The 19,005-nt window shown below is 32.3% G+C and overlaps 2 protein-coding genes across 2 annotated transcripts; one reads left to right on the top strand and one right to left on the bottom strand.

Moving 5' to 3' along the window:
• The first annotated feature begins 292 nt into the window (after positions 1–292).
• Positions 293–2,754, top strand: LOC114386676 (pentatricopeptide repeat-containing protein At4g16390, chloroplastic-like). Its single transcript, XM_028346711.1, has one exon. The coding sequence runs from the start codon at positions 483–485 to the stop codon at positions 2,556–2,558; it is 2,076 nt and encodes a 691-aa protein (XP_028202512.1). The 5' UTR covers positions 293–482; the 3' UTR covers positions 2,559–2,754.
• A 2,218-nt stretch (positions 2,755–4,972) lies between these two features.
• LOC114386926 (microtubule-associated protein 70-5-like) lies at positions 4,973–10,761 on the bottom strand. Its single transcript, XM_028346995.1, has 11 exons — positions 10,436–10,761; positions 7,876–7,961; positions 7,603–7,668; positions 7,333–7,503; positions 7,090–7,260; positions 6,850–7,005; positions 6,595–6,741; positions 6,290–6,361; positions 5,619–6,206; positions 5,385–5,533; positions 4,973–5,291 (listed from the first exon to the last, which is right to left on the bottom strand). Exons 1-11 carry the CDS (start codon positions 10,533–10,535, stop codon positions 5,282–5,284), a joined length of 1,716 nt encoding a protein of 571 aa, XP_028202796.1. The 5' UTR covers positions 10,536–10,761; the 3' UTR covers positions 4,973–5,281.
• Positions 10,762–19,005: the final 8,244 nt, after the last annotated feature.

Here is a 19,005-nt window from a genome sequence, read left to right as displayed (position 1 = left end):
TGTAAATGTAAAAGATTTTATAATTTCAATCGATTAGAAATTAGTTTTGGTATTACTTTCAAGAGTCGTACAGACAGTTATATTTGATTAAATAATACTGTCAAAATGTTTTTGGATGAAAATATAAAACCTTTTTTCCTGTTTTATAAATTACTTGAACTTACATATCACACCCACATTAATCAATCAACTTGAACTTACATATCACACCAACATTAATCAATCAACTTCATAAGAAGTCTCAAGTTTTTTTTTTCTTTTTCTCATCAGAAGTCTCAAGTTCTATACTTGTGTTCTAGAAAATTTTAAAAAAAAAAAACTTGAATTTGCATAAAGAACTATGATTGTGTCTTGGAGATTTGGAGGCAATAAGGTAGTAATTTTTTTCTTAACAACCAGTCTGTTTACATTTTTTTCTTTTTCAAAGCCATATCAGTTTTCTCGAGTCTCGACGGTCTCAGACTCAGAGAGAGGAAAGGAAAATGGCTCAGTCTTTCCTTCTCTGCTGTTCTTCTTCCTCTTTTCCTCCTCATCCTCCTTCTTCTTCTTCCTTCCATTATCGTCAAAAAATAACCAACGCCAATTCTGTCCCTTCTTACTCTTCCCGCCATTTCAAACTTCCCAACTTCTCTTCTTCCCATCAACCCAAAACCCTTCTACAAGACGCAAAACTCGATGACCCAAATGCAAAGTCTTCGCCTTTATCCAAAACTTCCATCTGGGTCAATCCCAAAAGCCCCAGAGCCAAACACCTTTGGAAGAATTCCTATCACGCCAGGTCATCATCTCTCACCAAACTCGCCAAGTCTCTCGATTCCTGCAACCCCACCCAGGAACACGTCTCTGAAATCCTCAAAGTATTGGGGGACAGTGTTTTAGAACCTGATGCAGTGTTTATTCTCAATTCCATGGTGAATCCCTACACCGCACTCCTCGCTGTTGAGTACTTCAAGCAGAAGGTTAAATCCGTTAGGCATGTTATTCTCTACAACGTTACCCTGAAGCTGTTTAGGAAGGTAAAAGATTTCGAAGGAGCAGAGAAGCTGTTTGATGAAATGCTTCACAGAGGGGTCAACCCCAATCTCATTACATTTTCAACTATGATTAGCTGTGCTTCCGTGTGTTCTTTGCCGCATAAGGCTGTGAAGTGGTTTGAGATGATGCCCTCTTTCGGGTGTGAACCGGATAACAATGTGTGCTCGTCTATGATATATGCTTATACAAGAACTGGCAATACTGATATGGCTTTGAGACTGTATGATCGTGCAAAAGCAGGGAAATGGCATGTTGACACGGCAGTGTTCTCGGGGTTGATTAAGATGTATGGGGTGTCTGGGAACTATGTTGGATGCTTGAATGTTTACAATGATATGAAGGTTCTTGGTGCGAAGCCGAACTTGACAACATATAATGCTCTGTTGTATGCCATGGGGAGAGCTAAGAGGGCCAGGGATGCCAAGGCTATATATGGGGAGATGATAAGTAATGGATTGTCACCAAATTGGCCTACCTATGCAGCTTTGTTACAAGCCTATTGTAGAGCACGGTTTAACAGAGACGCGCTGAATGTTTACAAGGAAATGAAGGAGAAGGGGAAGGATTTGGATATACTTCTTTATAACATGCTTTTTGACATGTGTGCAAATGTTGGATGTGTGGATGAAGCTGTTAAAATTTTTGAACACATGAAAAGTTCCGGGACTTGCCCGCCGGACAGTTTCACATATGCGTCCTTGATCAACATGTACTCCAGCATAGGGAAAATTTTAGAGATGGAAGCCATGTTCAATGAAATGATGGAATCTGGATTTGAGCCTAATATCATAGTTCTGACATCACTTGTCCATTGCTATGGAAAAGCCAAGCGAACTGATGATGTTGTGAAGATATTTAATCAGCTCATGGATTTGGGCATCAGTCCTGATGGTCGCTTCTGTGATTGTCTTCTGTATGCAATGACCCAAGTACCAAAAGAAGAACTTGGTAAGCTATCAGGTTGCGTTGAGAAGGCTAATCCAAAGCTTGGGTCTGTGTTAAGATATATAATGGAAAAGCAAGAGGGTGGTGGAGATTTTAGAACGGAGGCATCAGAACTTTTTAATTCAACGGAAGCTGATGTAAAGAAGTCCATGTGCAATTGTCTAATTGATCTTTGTGTGAGCCTGGATGTGCCAGACAGAGCTCGTGACCTTCTGGACCTGGGGCTGACTCTTGAGATATATCCAGATATACAGTCAAGGTCTCAAGCCAAGTGGTCTCTGCACCTAAAGAGACTCTCAGTTGGAGCTGCTCTGACTGCCTTAAGTGTTTGGATAAGTGACTTGTCTAAGGCTTTGGAACTAGGGGAGGAGCTTCCACCACTACTTGGAATTAATACTGGGGGAGGGAAACACAGGTTTTCAGATAAAGTTTTGCCTACTGTATTTGAATCATATCTGAAGGAACTTAAAGCTCCATTTCATAAGGATGCAAATAAGGCAGGCTGGTTTTTGGCTACCAGTGAAGCAGCCACATCATGGCTGCAATCTAGGGGTTCAACAGTGGCTCTTCCCCAATGATATTGTTGTTTACTTTTAGGCAACCTTGTACCGTATAGACTTTTTGCATTTTTCCCTTACCGTGGGAGAAATTTTTGATGAGTAGTTTCTGAAAATTTGTTTTATTTTAGATGTCTTACATTGTGAAAGAAGGCCTGATACAAATATATCTGGAAACTCTAAATGTAAGTAATAAGTTCTTCTTGGCTCTGTGGCTTTGGTGAGTTTCAAACCCACATGCTTAGGATACTAGGATAATACTACTAGTAGTGTTGATTGAACAAATGGATACTGGAATTGATATTTGGCAAGAACAGTTGGACAGGTGAAAGTTGGTCTTCTTACTGTAGTTTTTGTCCAAGCATTCCTCATTTTATGGCAAGGATAATGTGGCACATGTTCCTATTTTGTTCTAAACAAACAAAATCCGATCCTTCTGCTATAAACTGAGAGCAGGTTTGCTCGGCTGTGATCTGTATGCTCAAATTTGGATGGTAGAGGTTTATAAAAGTGCGAAGAGCAACCTAGAAAAGTGTTTTTTTTTTATTCTGGTACACACAAAAATAAATAAATGAGTTATACTCTATGAATAAAGCGTCATGTTCCTTTTCATCTGTTCCAATTTCATGTGTGAGGGAACGATTGCAAAATTGATTTAAGTTAAATTTGATTTTAAAGTTATGTGTTTTATGTTTTGATATTTTTATCATCAAAGCAAGCTACAGTGAAATTTATTATATTTTTTTTTATCTGAGACAAAATTACTTAAAAGTTGTTTTAAGTTAATTAATTTTTGACCTAAAATTAATTTTTAACGTAAAACCAAAAAATGCCAATATTTATCTAAAATCACAGTAACTAATATTTCAACGTAATTCTGAGTTCAACGTGAGTCTAAACAAGCACTTTCCATATTGCAAAAACAGCTGAGAAGAAACAGGTGATTATCTGTTTTTTCTTTTCTTTAACTGTTTTCCAAAAACCTAAAAAAAGAAAATGAAGATGTAACCAAGGTTGGGGTTGACCATTTTATATGTGGGACTGAGTTTGACTTTGAGTTTATGGCTTTAATGTGTTATTATTGTTATAATTAATTGCTTGGACAAAGGTTGGCAAATTAAGGAATAAAGTGCTTTTGACTTTCGTTGAGAATATTTTAGTAGTAATGTGCTTGCAACTTCCAGCCTTACCTGGACCTAGAGTGCCTGTCCAGTCACACCCCACTTGACTTTTTTGGCCTAATGGAACTCTTCTGTATATTCTTATTTTTAAAAGAAGTCAATACATAACGAAAGGTATGTGATCAATGATGGCTTGCACGTTAATATTTTATTCAACTTATATTGACCCAACTTTCTCTATATAATGGTGAGTCCTTGTTCATTTGATCATATGCAAAATGGGAAACTGTATGGGCTACCACTCTCAACCAAAGAAACAAACCGGATATCCTCTAATTGAAGGAAGAGAATTAGAGGTTGATGCCTCAATGCCAGTTGAAAAGATTAAATCTGCTTCTAATAAGCGTTACATAGTGGTGCGTAGGAAGCTGAGGCATGGGGAGGTTTACCAGCTTGCACCATTCATGTTGCAATCTGATATGCCTTTTAGGACAACTAACAACAGAAAGTTGAAGACTAGGAGTGTGAAGATTGTGGTGACTGCAGAAGAATTGGAATCGCTGTTTAGCGGATCAAAGAGGTTCCAAATCCGACGTAGAATTGCAGGTGTCAGGAGAAGTTTTGGTTTGAGAGGGTGCCAAAAATGGTTACCTTCTTTGCCCACTATTCAAGAGGTGCATAACTATTAAATGGTGGGAAGGATGCTATTTAAGCATTCCTATCATCAGTCGTGCAATGAATTTTATTTGTAGTTTTTGTGGATTTTCAGAAAGATGCTAGGTTGTATTTGCTCAGAAAATTAAGGATGTTTACCTGCTCAATTTTTTAATTATAGCAGCAGGGAGAAGAAAAGAAAAAAGAAAAAGTTTCTCCATGTACATCCTTTTTTGCTTTCTACTGGTTTAAGAGTTTTCATTCATACTGTAGGAGTAGTGAATGCTGACTGTTCATGTTCTTGGATGATTGGATGAACAATGAGAATATGTTATTTGTTCATTCATTTCAGCTGCTTAAAGTGATATTACTGCTACAATTTTTCCTTGTTGTTCCTCTATTATAAGATAGTATGGAATCTGCTTCTGCTAGGTTATGTTTAGATATATATTATATCCTTTAAAGACTTGTAATGATACTCCATGATTACTGCAAGTAGATATCCTTATATGCTCAATTATAAGTTACCGTCATACTCATACCATTAAGCTTTTCTTTACTCTAGAATGATTCTCAAAATCACTCAAGATTCAGGAATAATCTTCTTTATAATCATGTTTGGTAAATTAGTTTTTTGATACACATAATGCAGACATGTAATTCAAATATTTTCCAAATGTGCATCATATATATTTCATCTCTCTGCAGATACATTTGACAAATGGGGATAATATGTATGTAATACTCACAATCACAGAGCACAGAGGATGCCAGTTAAATAAATTTAGTGTATGTAGTATGTAGAGAGTCAGATCCCAGACTCCCTTAGCACAGCGGAACTTTATTTCAACATACTACCTCACTAAGTTTTTGCTTTTTATTTACAAAGAAAAGAAAAATCCCAAGATGCCATTGATTATTAAATTGCCTTCAGATTTCTCTAAATAAAGACTCTTCAATGTTCTTTCATCATATCATCCTGCAGTAATTTTATAAAAAGGTTAAGGGCTAGTATATACAAACTTGTCAATTAACATAGGTTTTGGTCATTCAATAAAAAATGTTACAGAACCTTCTAGAGGAATTTGAGCGTCTGAGTTTCCTGTTATCATCTGATTTTGTTGATGCAGCCTCCTTCTCTCTAGCAGCTGCTTCTCTTTTCATTTTCTTCCACTCTATTTCCATAGCCTTTGTCAATGCATCAACTTTCTTTGTGAGCATCTGAAAAAAAAAGCATATTTCGTATCTTCAGTTCTAAAGTAACAAGGGGAAGTTGTGAGGATGTGATCATAGCTGTTACTAGTACCTTTATTTCTTCATCTTTAGTGTACAAATTACTCTCTTTAATTTCACAAGATTTCCTCAAATTGATGACCTCTTTTTGAAGCCTATCATATAGAAAACCTGAGACCACATCATTGCTGCCTAAATCATTACAGCTATTGCTTTTAGAGTCGTCATCAACATCAACACTGGTTTTAATTTCTGCTGCTTCTTTTTTATCATTGCATTTATTTAAATTCATGCCTGCGTTCACCTGCATCTCATTTTCTTTTTCATCACTATCAGCAACTTTGTGTCTTGATGCCCATATACCTTTCTTCAACACATTTTCTGCAGTACCATATTTCTTTTTCATAATGCTGCCTGGTATTAGGCTCTCAGTAACACTCTCTGTGTTGCTTTTTGCATTTGACTTTTGGAACAAAGAGCTTCCATTAGTAGATCCCCTTGGTTGTGATGTGCATCTGTTTCTCAGTCCACCATTGGTCGTTAGGAAGCTTAAGATCTTATACTTTTCTGATTTTGCAGACCCGGAATTTGAACTGACTGGGTTATTTGAGAAATGCTTTAAGCCTTCTTCTAGTGTTTTTAACCTCATCTTGAGTTTATCCTGAGAAAAATCACACAGAAAACATTAGTTATTGCTAAAAACATTATTTACATGCTTACATGGTAGGAAGACAAATAGGTTACCTTCAATTGTGACTCTGCCTTTGCTGTTCTCTCTGATATAGCTAGCTTATCTTTCAATCGTTGCATCTCTGCCTATATATGCAAGGACATAATTGATCATAAATTTTCTTGCTCATAAAAATTTCAGCACTTTAAAGTATAGTTTGGAATTGAAATTAGCTTTTTATTGACAGGATTTGGACCTTTTAAAAAAATCATATATATATTGGTCTTGGATTTATTAAAGGAAAAACTATGTTTAATGAAAATAATAGTATTTTTGGACTAAATATGGGCACCAAAGATTTTCATGGGAAGATATATACCTGCATTATCCTTCTCTCTTCAAGCCATTGCTTGACAGGCATGACCTTGTCATTCTCATCCTTCCACTCATTCGCCACAACAGTTGCAACTCTGTTGGCTGAAACTTTTACCCTTGCTAGCTCCCTCTCCAGTGTCCTTTTCTCCTCCTGAAAATTTGGGTTAAATTATGTCACTACATTGATCGACCAGAATGCAGAAAATCAATATATCAGAAATTAAGCTCAAAATGTCAGTATCCAATAAGATATGCCTACTTGCAATTCAGAAATCTGTCGCTGGTAATCGCGAACAGCATTAGCATTGACTCCACTGGATAAGATGACCTCCTCAAGTTCATGGATGGTTTGGCTAAGTTTTTCAACTTCCAAAATCTTTTGGCGATGTGTTTTCTCTAAGATTTTGTTCTCTTCCTGTTCATGGAAGTTATAAATTGGCTTAAGTACTTGTAATTACTACAGAAACTAAATGTGAAAATGGAAATATAAAAAGTATGCCTGGCAGATTTCAATCTGTCTCTTCAAGTCAAAATTTTCATTTTGAACTTCCTCAACTATTAAAACTCTCTCTAGTGCACTTCTTAAAATCTTCTCTGCTTCAAGCAATGCTGCCTCTTTTGACTTTGTGAGTCGTTCCAAAGCTTTCTTATCTTCTTGTAGTGATGCAATCTGAATGCAAAATAAACGTTAGTATTCTCATTTTGCACAATTCACTCCTTGGTGGAATTTCATTATTAGTACCTCATTCCTATACATCTTAATCTCAGCTTCAAGAGGAGTAATGACACTCTCAAGAGGAACAAAATCATCTTCCTTTTGATCTGCATGTAACCTTCTAAGAGTTGCTTCTGCCGCATATTGTGCGGCCAATGCATCTTTCTTTTCCTCTGTCAGTTTCTTGATTTCTAGCTTCTGCATATGAACAAATTTTGAGGAATATGCATTTTTAGAATTTAGCATTGTTTTACATGGTTCCAATTTGCATGATATATCAGCACCACTCTGGTGTACCTTATGTTTGAGATGATCCTCAGTAAGTCTAAGTTTATCGTCCAGCTTACCGACTTCATTTCTCAGCTGCAATAAAAGATAGTTACAGCTATTATTTAGTCACTGAGAAATTTATATATCTTGTTATTTATAAAGAAATGTGTAATGCAACTGAATCAGTACTATGGAGAGTGAGAATAACTGCACCTAAAATAAATATTTGATTTTAATCTTCTAACAGTGTAAAAAAATAATTAAATATCACTAGATCAAATTTTACTATTAAAAGAATACCTCTTCTATGGCCTTGTCCTTTTTAGCTTCAGTTGCCCTTAAGGCCTTGATTTCACTCTGGCAAGTTGCCAGTTCCTTAACCTTTTCTGCGATGGGGTTAAAATTCAGCCATAATTTTATGGATAAATAAGACTGATTTAAATATAGTAGAAAAGGGAATTTTAATAATATATTCTCCGTTTTCATTTTGTTGTGAACGAAAAGAAAACTAAATTAATAAATCCTCTATACAAATAATAATAAATCTTACAACAGGCAATGAATTATGAGATACTATATGCAATTAATGAAACACATAAAGCGTATCAATGAAACATGAATCTATGAGATGTTACTAGGCAGTCAGTGAAACATAAGTTACATAACGCTCATCAATATTAAACTTGCCATCGGGTTTCAAACAGTGGTAACGAAATCTAACAGTGGCCAACATACCCTGTAAATTGTGAACTTGTGGCTTCCCCATCTCAATTTATTTTTTTTAGATTTAGAAATATGCTTGTTTGATTGCCTCTCTACTTTGAAGGCAAAGGCTAACTGTTTCTACTAATTAAAATAGGTTCTATTATTGATTTTTTAACTAGTGCAGTTAAGTCAAAATCTTATTTCAAATTGTGGCCAGTCTCCACTTAGCATTAGCCAAGATATGTGAAAAATATTTAACAATATAAGCTATCAGTTATCTTTTCCTTTATACATTAACCAATGATGACAAACAAATATCCCTTTACTTTTTAAACCCCCACCTCTATTGATTAATCTCTGTTCTTTTATATACTTTACCTCTTCCATTGAAAAATATCATATTATTTTGACCTTATTCTCAATTTCCAAACATTTACATAGACAATAATGAAGTAACATTGTTTTCATCATTTTCAATATGAAATTTTGAAAATAAGAAACCAGTAAAAATAATGCGTCATTTTATAATGATTAATAAAATAAGAAATAAACTATAAAACTTGCACTCAAGCTAAATGTGTCCTTAGTTTTTAAGATATAAAATACATTTATACTAGCTTGCTTAAAAGTTTAAGTTTCTGTTTATTAAAGCATTGGATTTGGGGAAGCCAAACCCCAGTTTGGTTTGGAGGATGTGTAGTATAGTCTTCAATGTCGTGCATGTATTGTTGTTTGGTAATTTTGTAATAAAATCAAGTTCAGAAATTTAATTTTAACTCTCTTAATTTGTAAGTTATATTTTATTAAAGATGAAATTAGCTAAATGTAACTTTGACTATTATTATATTATTTTATAACTTTCAACTCAATAATATTTTCTTAGAATTCATTAATGGACTGAAAATTTCTATCACGTATGTAAAATTTCGTATTATCTAAAATTATTTATTGCTTCATTCATATAAATTAAAATGATGTAATGTAAACATTTAAAAATATATTAAGATATGGACCATTTAATTACTTTCTTCTTATTCAATTTTGACAAAATTTGATACAAACAATATTAGTAATATGTAGATATAATTCAATAGTTAGATAATAAAAATAACATTTTATATCAAATTATAAAAATAAAATAATAATTATCAAAGTTATGCGGATATAATTTGATCTATCTATGTAATTTAATCAAACCTTTGAATTATAATTATATAGAATATGAATTTGATTGATCTAATCATTCAATTATGATTATATATTATTTGATTATTTGCGACAAATTTTATAAAATTGAACATCAATAAAAAAAATATATATGATCAAATTATTCATATTTTAGTATATTGTAAAAAAAATACTATATCAATTTTGATCTATATATTAAGGTATCAAATATATTTTTATTAATATAAAATATAATATATATGGACTACATAAAAAATCATTCAATCCAATGTTAAATTTTAAAATAAAATTATTCAAGTTAAAAGTTATAAAATAGTAATCATACACACAAACTCTTCTATTTTAGAAGGAATATATTAGTAAATTATGATTTTCTTGAAATACATCAAAAGTGTAACTTATTAACTTACTCTAATTAAAAAAAATAAGTAAATGTTTATTAAAAAAATTGTTATCGATAATGATTCTATTCGCTTTAATATCTGCGAAGGAATCATGTGGCCTTGTATAAGAAAAACTTATACGCTCTTACGTTTTTAGAAGTTATTCAAAACTTGAGGAGATAAGGTATATAAGTTTTTTTTATCAACGTTGAGATGTATAAGTTATTATAACTTATGATAAAAAAAAATAATTTATTTTAGAAAATAATAGTCTATACATTAATGGTATAAAGAATTTTTGCATTATCAATTTGTCATCTATTTTTGTTTATTGACTTTTAAAAAAAATTATCTCTGAGTTAAGTAATTCACGGTCTGAAGTTTAGTGCATAAGCATATCTGCTATTTTCTACTTATGAAATAATTTATCCTACTCAAGTTGAAACACAACACTTAGATGTACTTAAGTTAATACCATTGGTGTTCCACATGCAGGAAGCTGACAAGACTATGAAAAGCCAACTTAAAAGTAATAATTCTGAAGCAGAGAAAGTAATACAACAGAGATGTGATATGATATGAACCTGTGAGTTGGTTTTGCAAACGATCAATCTGCAACCCCACAGGGTCTGGTTGGACAAGAGAAACTTCCTCCCCACCATATATGTCTTCACTAGCCACCATTTTCCTCTTTCTGGTGCTGCCAAATGCTCACACAAAGAGCCTTTGTTCAACAACAGATGAGGCTTGGTCACTGGAAATAGGCTTTGTTCAACAACAAATATTGGGACTTAGTCACTGGAAATAGGCTTTGTTCAATAACAAATGGGGCTCGCTCACTGGCTATATATAGTATTTTTTTTTTGCTTTGGTTTTGTTTCCTGATGCTGACGAGTGGTCGAGGGTTAGTCCTAAAACACCAACAACAAAAGATGGCTCTAAAAGGGAAACATATAATAATAAGACACGTTTTTATGGCAGAAAATAAGAAAGTCTATTCGTATAAGGAATCAATTGACCGCAAAGAGAGGAATGAGCTTCCCCTCCAGTGAAGCAAACTTGACAAATGAAATGCATAACTAGCCAGCTAAGCCGGCTACTACTTTACCTCATTTACCTCCTTAATTCTAGCTTTGACAGTAACGGTTACTTTTCTCTCTATTTCTTCTCCTTACTAGGTTTTGAGTTTAACTTTGTATGTAATTTTACACTTTCAACCAATCAAAAATTATTATCAATATGATTTTTAAGATACTTAAAAATCAAACACTTACCATACATGGATCAAATAACATTATAAAAACTCTTTAAAGTGTTAGTGCATATACTATTTTTTCATAAATTTTTCCCGCTTTTTACCCTTCACAAACTTTTAATATTATGATAAAGTATACGAAACTTTTTAAAATGTACTTGATATAAAGTTAAAAGCAAGGTTAAGCAAGTTACTCTTGGCTTGTTTTGTTTTGTGGTTTTGTTGGGGTGCATTGTATGTATAAACACCTGGTAGGGAAGGAGAACATCAAAGATGTGGACCAGCGCCAATTGAGCCAAGTTATTGTCGGCAACAATAATTCTTTTTACTAACAACAATTGATCAGTAAAATTCAAGTTCAATCAATCATATTGATGAATAACAAGTGGTAGTGCATTAGTTGTTGCAGTTTTTCCTTTCAATCTGTATTTTTCTGCTGACACATTTTGCTTCATTCTCAAATCTAAAGTGGTAGTCTTAAGAGTATGAGACACAATAAAAGCTTGCAGTATGTAAAGTATGAATAATTATTAGATCATATCAAACTTTTTAAGTTTCAATTGGGTTCTTTTACATAACCTTAAAATCAATGTGATTGAGGTTTGTGTCATGACTTATAGGGTTATAAGACTATATCTTAAACTCTTTAGTTGTTATGAAAAAAAAAATTTAGAAAGGGTAGAAAATAAATTCTTTTGGGGTAAAGTCAGTAATGCATTTCAGATTCAACTCTTTCTTGTACATTCAATATGTATGAATTTAAAGGGTATCTTCTATTGATAAACTCAGTAATGCGTTTCAAATTGAAGTCTCCTAAGTTGTCGTATTCTATCTGTGTCAATTGAAGGACATCACTTTAGACTATTGTATTGCTTAAGCGCTAAAACCGTTCTGAGATCACTTTTGTTTTACTTGGTGAAAGTCACTCAGGAAAAAAAGAAAGAAAAAAAAACTGTGAATTTAACAAAAGAAATGATGTATCAGGACTTAAATTTTGAAAGCGACCAACTAATTAAAGTGGCTTCAAAGAACAAATAAATTTGGATCAATATTCAGAGAAGGTGTCATCTTAGCTTAAAAGTATAATAATTAAATAAAGTAAAAAAGAAAAAAATTACGGTTCCTGCACACAAAGCCAAAGCCAAATATATGGTGTTTTATTTTTCTTTTTTTTTCTTCCCTTTTTTGTTTGGATGGTGACAACAAATGGAGCGCTTTACCAACAACCAAAGCTCGTTTTAAAATGGAGAAGGAAGTCACAAACAAAGCCCAATAAACAACATTAAAAAAAATCAAAAGGGATTTTGATGCAAGATAATTGAATTCAATGATTTCTCAATTGAATTTATGTGTTACTAAGAATGGTTGGATAATGTGTGATGGAAGAAGGATGCTATACTTCTAGTCGTTCCCTTAGTGGCATATATTTCATGTTGGTTTGAGTTGGTAGGTTTATAATATATAGAATGCCTTTAACCAGAAACACAAGGCCGGAGTTGAATTTAAAATATGTATAAATGTAGAATTAATGTATTGTTCCATAGTATATATACATGGTGGCGTGTCTGCTAGCTAGCTAGGTGTTGTTCAAAGGGAATTGAAGGTTGGAGATGGACGCGTATAACATAATTGGAAAATATAATTTATAGAAAACTCGAATAAATACTCATATTCAAGTTATATCTACTTAATACAATCTAGAAATTGTTTGATTTAAGTTTTTAGTTTTCTCCTAAAAAAAAAGTTATTAGATTTAATTATGTATAGATGTATTTTCATTCAGATATATGTCTGTTCAGGTGTACATCTGTTGAATGTTATAGCGACTTATTAGTATTATTATAATTTATAAACAGACTCTAATAAGTAAGAAAAACATTTACATATCATATTAAATCTGATTATTCGAACATAATTGATTTACGATAAAGATAATACATAATAGAAGCCTCTATTTTTTATTTTTTAGAACATAATAGAAGCCTCTATGCATAATGGTAGTTGTAGAAAGGGATGTTTTTATCCTTATCCATCAATAACTACTGTGAAAGCATGGAAAAAACAAAGAGAAAGGAAGGAAAATGGCCTCAACTGCCTTTTAGTCCTAATCCTCGATGGTAAACATTATTGAGATGCTTGTATATTTTGCGAAGTGAAAAAAAAAAAGATAAACTATAATACAACGTTTAATATTTTTTCAATCAAGGTTGATCTAATTAATGAGAGGTGTTATTTGCATAATATTTTCATATAATTAATTTAAAAATTACCTGAATAATGATACTTTCAATATCGTATTAATTAATTTGAATGGAATGTGATACATTTATAATAATTTATACAACAATCTTATATAATATTAATTTGGCTTAATAACTGTTTTATTTCTTGAATTTGGAAGTGTAGTTTTTTTAGTTCCTACAATTTAAATTTTAATTTTAATTTCTGAATTTTGAAAAATTATTTTTTTTAGTCCTTGACATAATAAATTGTCACTTTATGATGATTTTTAAGAATTTTATATCAGTTTTCAAATACAAATTCGAGTGACTGAAAATATAAAAATTAATTTAATACAGTTAAAAACCCTTACAAAATGTCAATTTAATATGTTAGGGACTAAAAATTGTATTTTTCAAAATTTAGAGACTAAAAAAAACATATATTCTAAATTAAGGAATAAAAACAGTAATTAAACCTATTAATTTTTGTGTCTATTTTATCTCTCATTATTACATGTAATAAATATTGTTGAGGTGAGAGATGTTCATTATTTGCACATATAAGTTTCTTATAATCCTTGGATAGAAACTAGGTCATGCTCCACAAGTTTTTTCTTACTGCTCAAATTATCCCATGTCTTTCTTATATGTTTTCTTTGATGCCTTTTTAATTAAAAAATAATCTTGATTGTTATTTTCAATCAATTAAAAATTATTGTGAGTATAACTTTTAAGGTGGTTATTATAAAGAAAAAACATGATAAGCATTAATGTTTTTACACTCTAGTCCAATCACAAATTAATATGTACAAACTAATATGTATGATAAATTTTTTGACTTTAATAATAATTATTTTGAGAGTCATATTAAACTTAACTTCTAATTGGTTGATAATGCAAAAAAATTTATATTATCAATAATACCTATTAAGCTTTATTATAAAATAAATAAATTTATTATATATTATAATTTATAATCAAATAACACTGAAGAAATCCTCTACACAATGGGTTCGTAACTATTTAATTAAAAACATTATTATTAAATCTAGAAACAGCACTGAAAAGTGGGAAAAAATCCTTAGTAAATGGGCTTTTGCTGATTTCAGCCCATTCTCATTTTATGAAGCATCCTTCATTGTCCACTTATGCATGATGCAGCGGATAATGATATTAGATGCAAGTTCCCTGAATGGACTCAAAGAGCATGCGTGGAACCGAAGCAAATCTTTGGTGGGCTTAGAGTTCCTACTTTCCTAGAAACAAATCAGACCGAACAATAACCAAGGCTCAACTCAAGCACACACTGACCCACACCAGTCTGAGATTTGTGCTCATTTTTGGACTTATGATTTGTTGTTGATTGACTTTATCTCATGCCCCTATCTCTTTGATAAGATTGAAGATTACCTCCCACCTTAAACCGAGTTACAATTTTCATGTCCATTATGTGGTTGAAGGTTACCCCTTACCTAAAGTGAGAGATGCATATATTTTGAATACTAAGTCGTTAACATATTATTTTGCCCGGTAAAAAATAACTGGTTAATTTTTATGTGAATAAATCTCATTTTTTAAGTAAATGTACAAAATACTCAAAATGTATTTTTTTTAATTAATCTCATTTTGTGTAACTATACAAATCCCACCAAAAAAATAAAGTAACTATGCAAATATCATTTCATTTTCTTAGAAATTTGAATCAGTTCGATTTTCCTTCAACATTTTTACGGTGAGATTTTTTTCACTAAATAATGGTTAGGCCTGGACTTCCCACGTGGGGGTAGGGGGTGATGACTGTCTTTGGTTTAAAGAAACCTTAAATCCAAAGGAAGGACAAAACTTTGCTCAAATAACTCTCAATGGTTCATTCATTAATATTAATGAGTTCTTTGATACACCTCACCATAAAGAAGAATAAGAAGCTATGGCTTTCCTAAAGGCTAATCTTCATTCCAAATTTCTAATTAAAAAGCATCCACTTCCAAAAAGGACACCGCAAACCGACCAATCAGGAATTTGACAAAGAATCTATACCAAAAGCATTTCATCAGCTTATTTTAATGACTAATATGCCCTTCACAAATTGGTCCTGAGAACAATTATTGAAAAGCTTATCCCTTCCCCCGCCCTGGCCGTCCATTAGAACCTTTAGAGTCACTGCTATGATGTAAATGGATTTGATGTTAGAATAATGCCATCTTCCTTATCTCATTTGAAAGTTAACCTTGTGATGGGATTTATCTATTATGGTGATGGCAGAAGAGAGTTACAGGTATATTAGGAGGAGGTAACCTAGTCATCAAATTATGCTATGTGCAAGAAAAAATAGGAAAATATTGGATATATACTTAATTTTTCTTTCACATCATTTATCATATTTATCAAATTTTTTGTTTTTTTTCTCTATCTTTCTTTCTTCCACCTATACACCCAAAAATGCGGTGTATTAGTATCATTTCTTGAAAAATCATACATAATTTTGAATTTTTTTTTACTACCTGTTTAAGTGCACTTTATCCACCTATTAATGGAAGGAGAGTTTGGTAAACATATGTGCATTTTAGAAAAAGAAGTGGCAAATGGGCCAAGCAAGCTTTGAAAATCATTGAGGCCATCATTTCCAAAGGAGAATCTCTTCAGATATATAAAACTCGCCAACACTAAACTCGTTACAGGATAAATAAATAACCATACACTCTCCCTCTCCATCAACCTCTCTCTCTTCACTCCCCTTTCCCATTCTTCCTCCTCCTCTTTTCTCTCTCTCTCTCTCTGGAGTGAAAGTACTATTTAATTGATCATGGATATATCAGAAAAGCTTCTACAATATAGATATCACATAACCATAGCAATAGTAGTTTCACTATCATTTTCTTTGTTGTTATATGCTGCTCCACACTTTCTGACCATTCTGGCCTATTTTTGGCCTTTGTTTGCTTCCACTACTGTCTTCTTGGTAGCAATAATAGCCTTTGGAGGCGTTTCAAAACTCTCAAATGAAGATCATGGTGAAAAGGCTGGTGAGGGACTCCTGGATTATGTAGCAGAAAGAACAGAACATACTCAAGAGGCTCAAACACTTCTAAGTGAATGAAGGGTGTACGAATTTCTGGCTTAGTTTAGATGGACTTGGAACCTTTAATGTTTAAAATCCATGTTCAATAACATCATGTTCTTTGTCACCGGATTGCTGCTCAAAAGACAATTGTATTGTATCTATAATCTATCCAATGGGCTCAACAATCGTCACAGCAATATGAACGAAAATAAACAACTATAAACTTCTGGAAATGATGAGTGTCAGCTTAATCTCTTTGTCTCCTTGTTTGGCTGAAACGTGACAGTTTTGGCATTAGCCCTGTGCAACTTTTTGGGGGTAAAATCTGTCGTTGTTTTTTAAGTAATAGAAAATCTACCTTTTGGTTCCCTGGTTATTTCAATCGCCGAGCCTTGGATTTGCATATCTTAATTTACTGTTTGTCCACTTTTAAGTCACATATTAGTAATTGAGGAGTATAACATGTATTTTTTATGGGGACAAGGTTCTTGTTCTTGCACCAAAAAGAGAACAGAAAGTTATATTCTGGAGACTGTGTAGTTAAGATGAGAGGCTAAAAATAACTACAGCTATATTCTAAAACAATTTTTCTTTCCTGTAGTGGATTGGTTAATGAACTAAAGTAGTAATCTTTTTATGTAAATAAATGGTTTTGTGATTTTGATGTAATAAATTCTTTATTTTCTAACACAAACCTTCTAAATTATTTACTCATTATTTGGTGCATATATAGGATAGAAAAATTAATTTTAAATAAAAGTTTTTGGGTTTGAGTGGATAATACAAGAGATGGACGGTATGAGGTTGCCACTCATTAAGAGCCTTTTGAGTAAATAGCTACATGGAAAACTAAATTAAGGCCTTTAGAATGGTCACAAAAATTAATTAGCTAGCAGAAAGCTACAAAATGTAGATTATGATGCATGTTCTCATCGTTTGAATTTTTAGGTAATTTTTCTCAGTGGCAACTTTTTTTTTTCTGTTTAAGAAAATACCTAACAAAGCATCTAACCCGGCAAGTGGCCCATAAATGATTGTGAACAGCATCGTTTGAATTTGTTCAATTTCTTTTTCCTCTATGAAAATATTTAAGACAGCATCTACCCTATCAAGTGGCCTAAACTTGCAAACAACTGCTGATATATCTTTAACAATTTTGGATTTTGCATTTATATATATGTGTTCCAAGTAATTAAGCTCATAAAGTGTGCCATATACTAGAGAAAATTTTTATGTGCCTATTTATATAGGGTACTCTAACAAAATGTGTCTTAAAGTTTGTATTTTTATTACAAAATTAGCTTTCAAAGTGTCCAACCGCTAAACCAATCTGGTTAATATATATTAAGTTAATTGTATTATTATTATTTTTAATCATGATATTAATACAAAATAATCTTTATTGGAAACAGTAATTAATCTTCATTGAAGATTGTGAACTACTTAAAGTAGGTATTTTTTTTAAATATAATTTATTTTATATCCAAGGATCAATTAAAATTTAAAGTCTGAATTATTTGATTAAAGGAGATAAGTCAGTACCATTGGTTGATTACATAAACACATTGTATAAAAGAATTTGCCCTTCCCCATTTGATCTCCATGTTTTTTCTTTGACCTTGGCCTTAGTCCATTTAGTACCATGATTTATAATTGTAAATGGGCATCAATTGTCCAATGCAAATGTGCACCACATATCTGTGTCAAAACCAAGAACATGTGCATTGCTAGTTGCCACCAAACATGTGGGGTGAACAAAGAATTGCTTACTTGCCGCAGACACGTTACCTTGTAGCAGCATTGAGCATTGCAACATTAAAGAATTTTTTGTTTTTAATGAAACTGTTGAGGAGTAAGTTTCCGCAAAACTTCGTTTGATGAAGGTACAAAAACCATGGCTATGTTAAGAATCAACATCCCTAAATTCTCAGTTATTTATTGAAAATACGAGAATTGTTTTATATGGCCAGCAAGTATAGCAAATTATGGTGCTTGTTATTTACTTAGTTCAGGTGCTGCATGTTGTGCCCACTTGTCTTTATTCTCCTTGCTTTTAGTAACTGAATTGATGGTTGCCCTGGTTTGGTCCTCTTGAGTGAGAGAGTAAGCACCTACATCAAATGCAATTCAAATAAATTGTCCACCCATAACATAGTGACAGGAAAACATCAGACTATAGATTCTAAGAAAAAAAAAAAACTCCAGTTTTTCACATCAAATTGCTTTCAATCCCACATTTCAAAAAATGAGTAAATAGTATGACTGAGATTAGAAACCATTTTTACATTATAATTTAATTACAATCTTCTCACGATAAGTCTAAGTCTATTAACTTTTATAATAACTTCTTTAAAATTCATACTAAACATAATTTCTGATTGATGGAGTATAAAACTTTTTATATTAAAGATACATTGATTTCTAACTCTTAAAACATATATAGTTGCAAATTTCTTAGTTTCACCTCAATTTCTAGTAGCTTGATCTTCCGCAGCTACCACACAAACATAAGTGGATCCACCACATATATCCTGTCCATTCATCACCTTTTACAAATAACTTTCTCAGAGTCAGATAACGTTAATCTGGACATTAAAGCATTGGTTATATTTAGTT

The sequence above is a fragment of the Glycine soja genome, chromosome 15 (assembly GCF_004193775.1).
Source record: "Glycine soja cultivar W05 chromosome 15, ASM419377v2, whole genome shotgun sequence".
NCBI classification, from domain to species: Eukaryota; Viridiplantae; Streptophyta; class Magnoliopsida; order Fabales; family Fabaceae; genus Glycine; species Glycine soja.
Note: the sequence above shows the minus strand (reverse complement) of the source record. Positions and strands in the feature narration are given on the sequence as shown.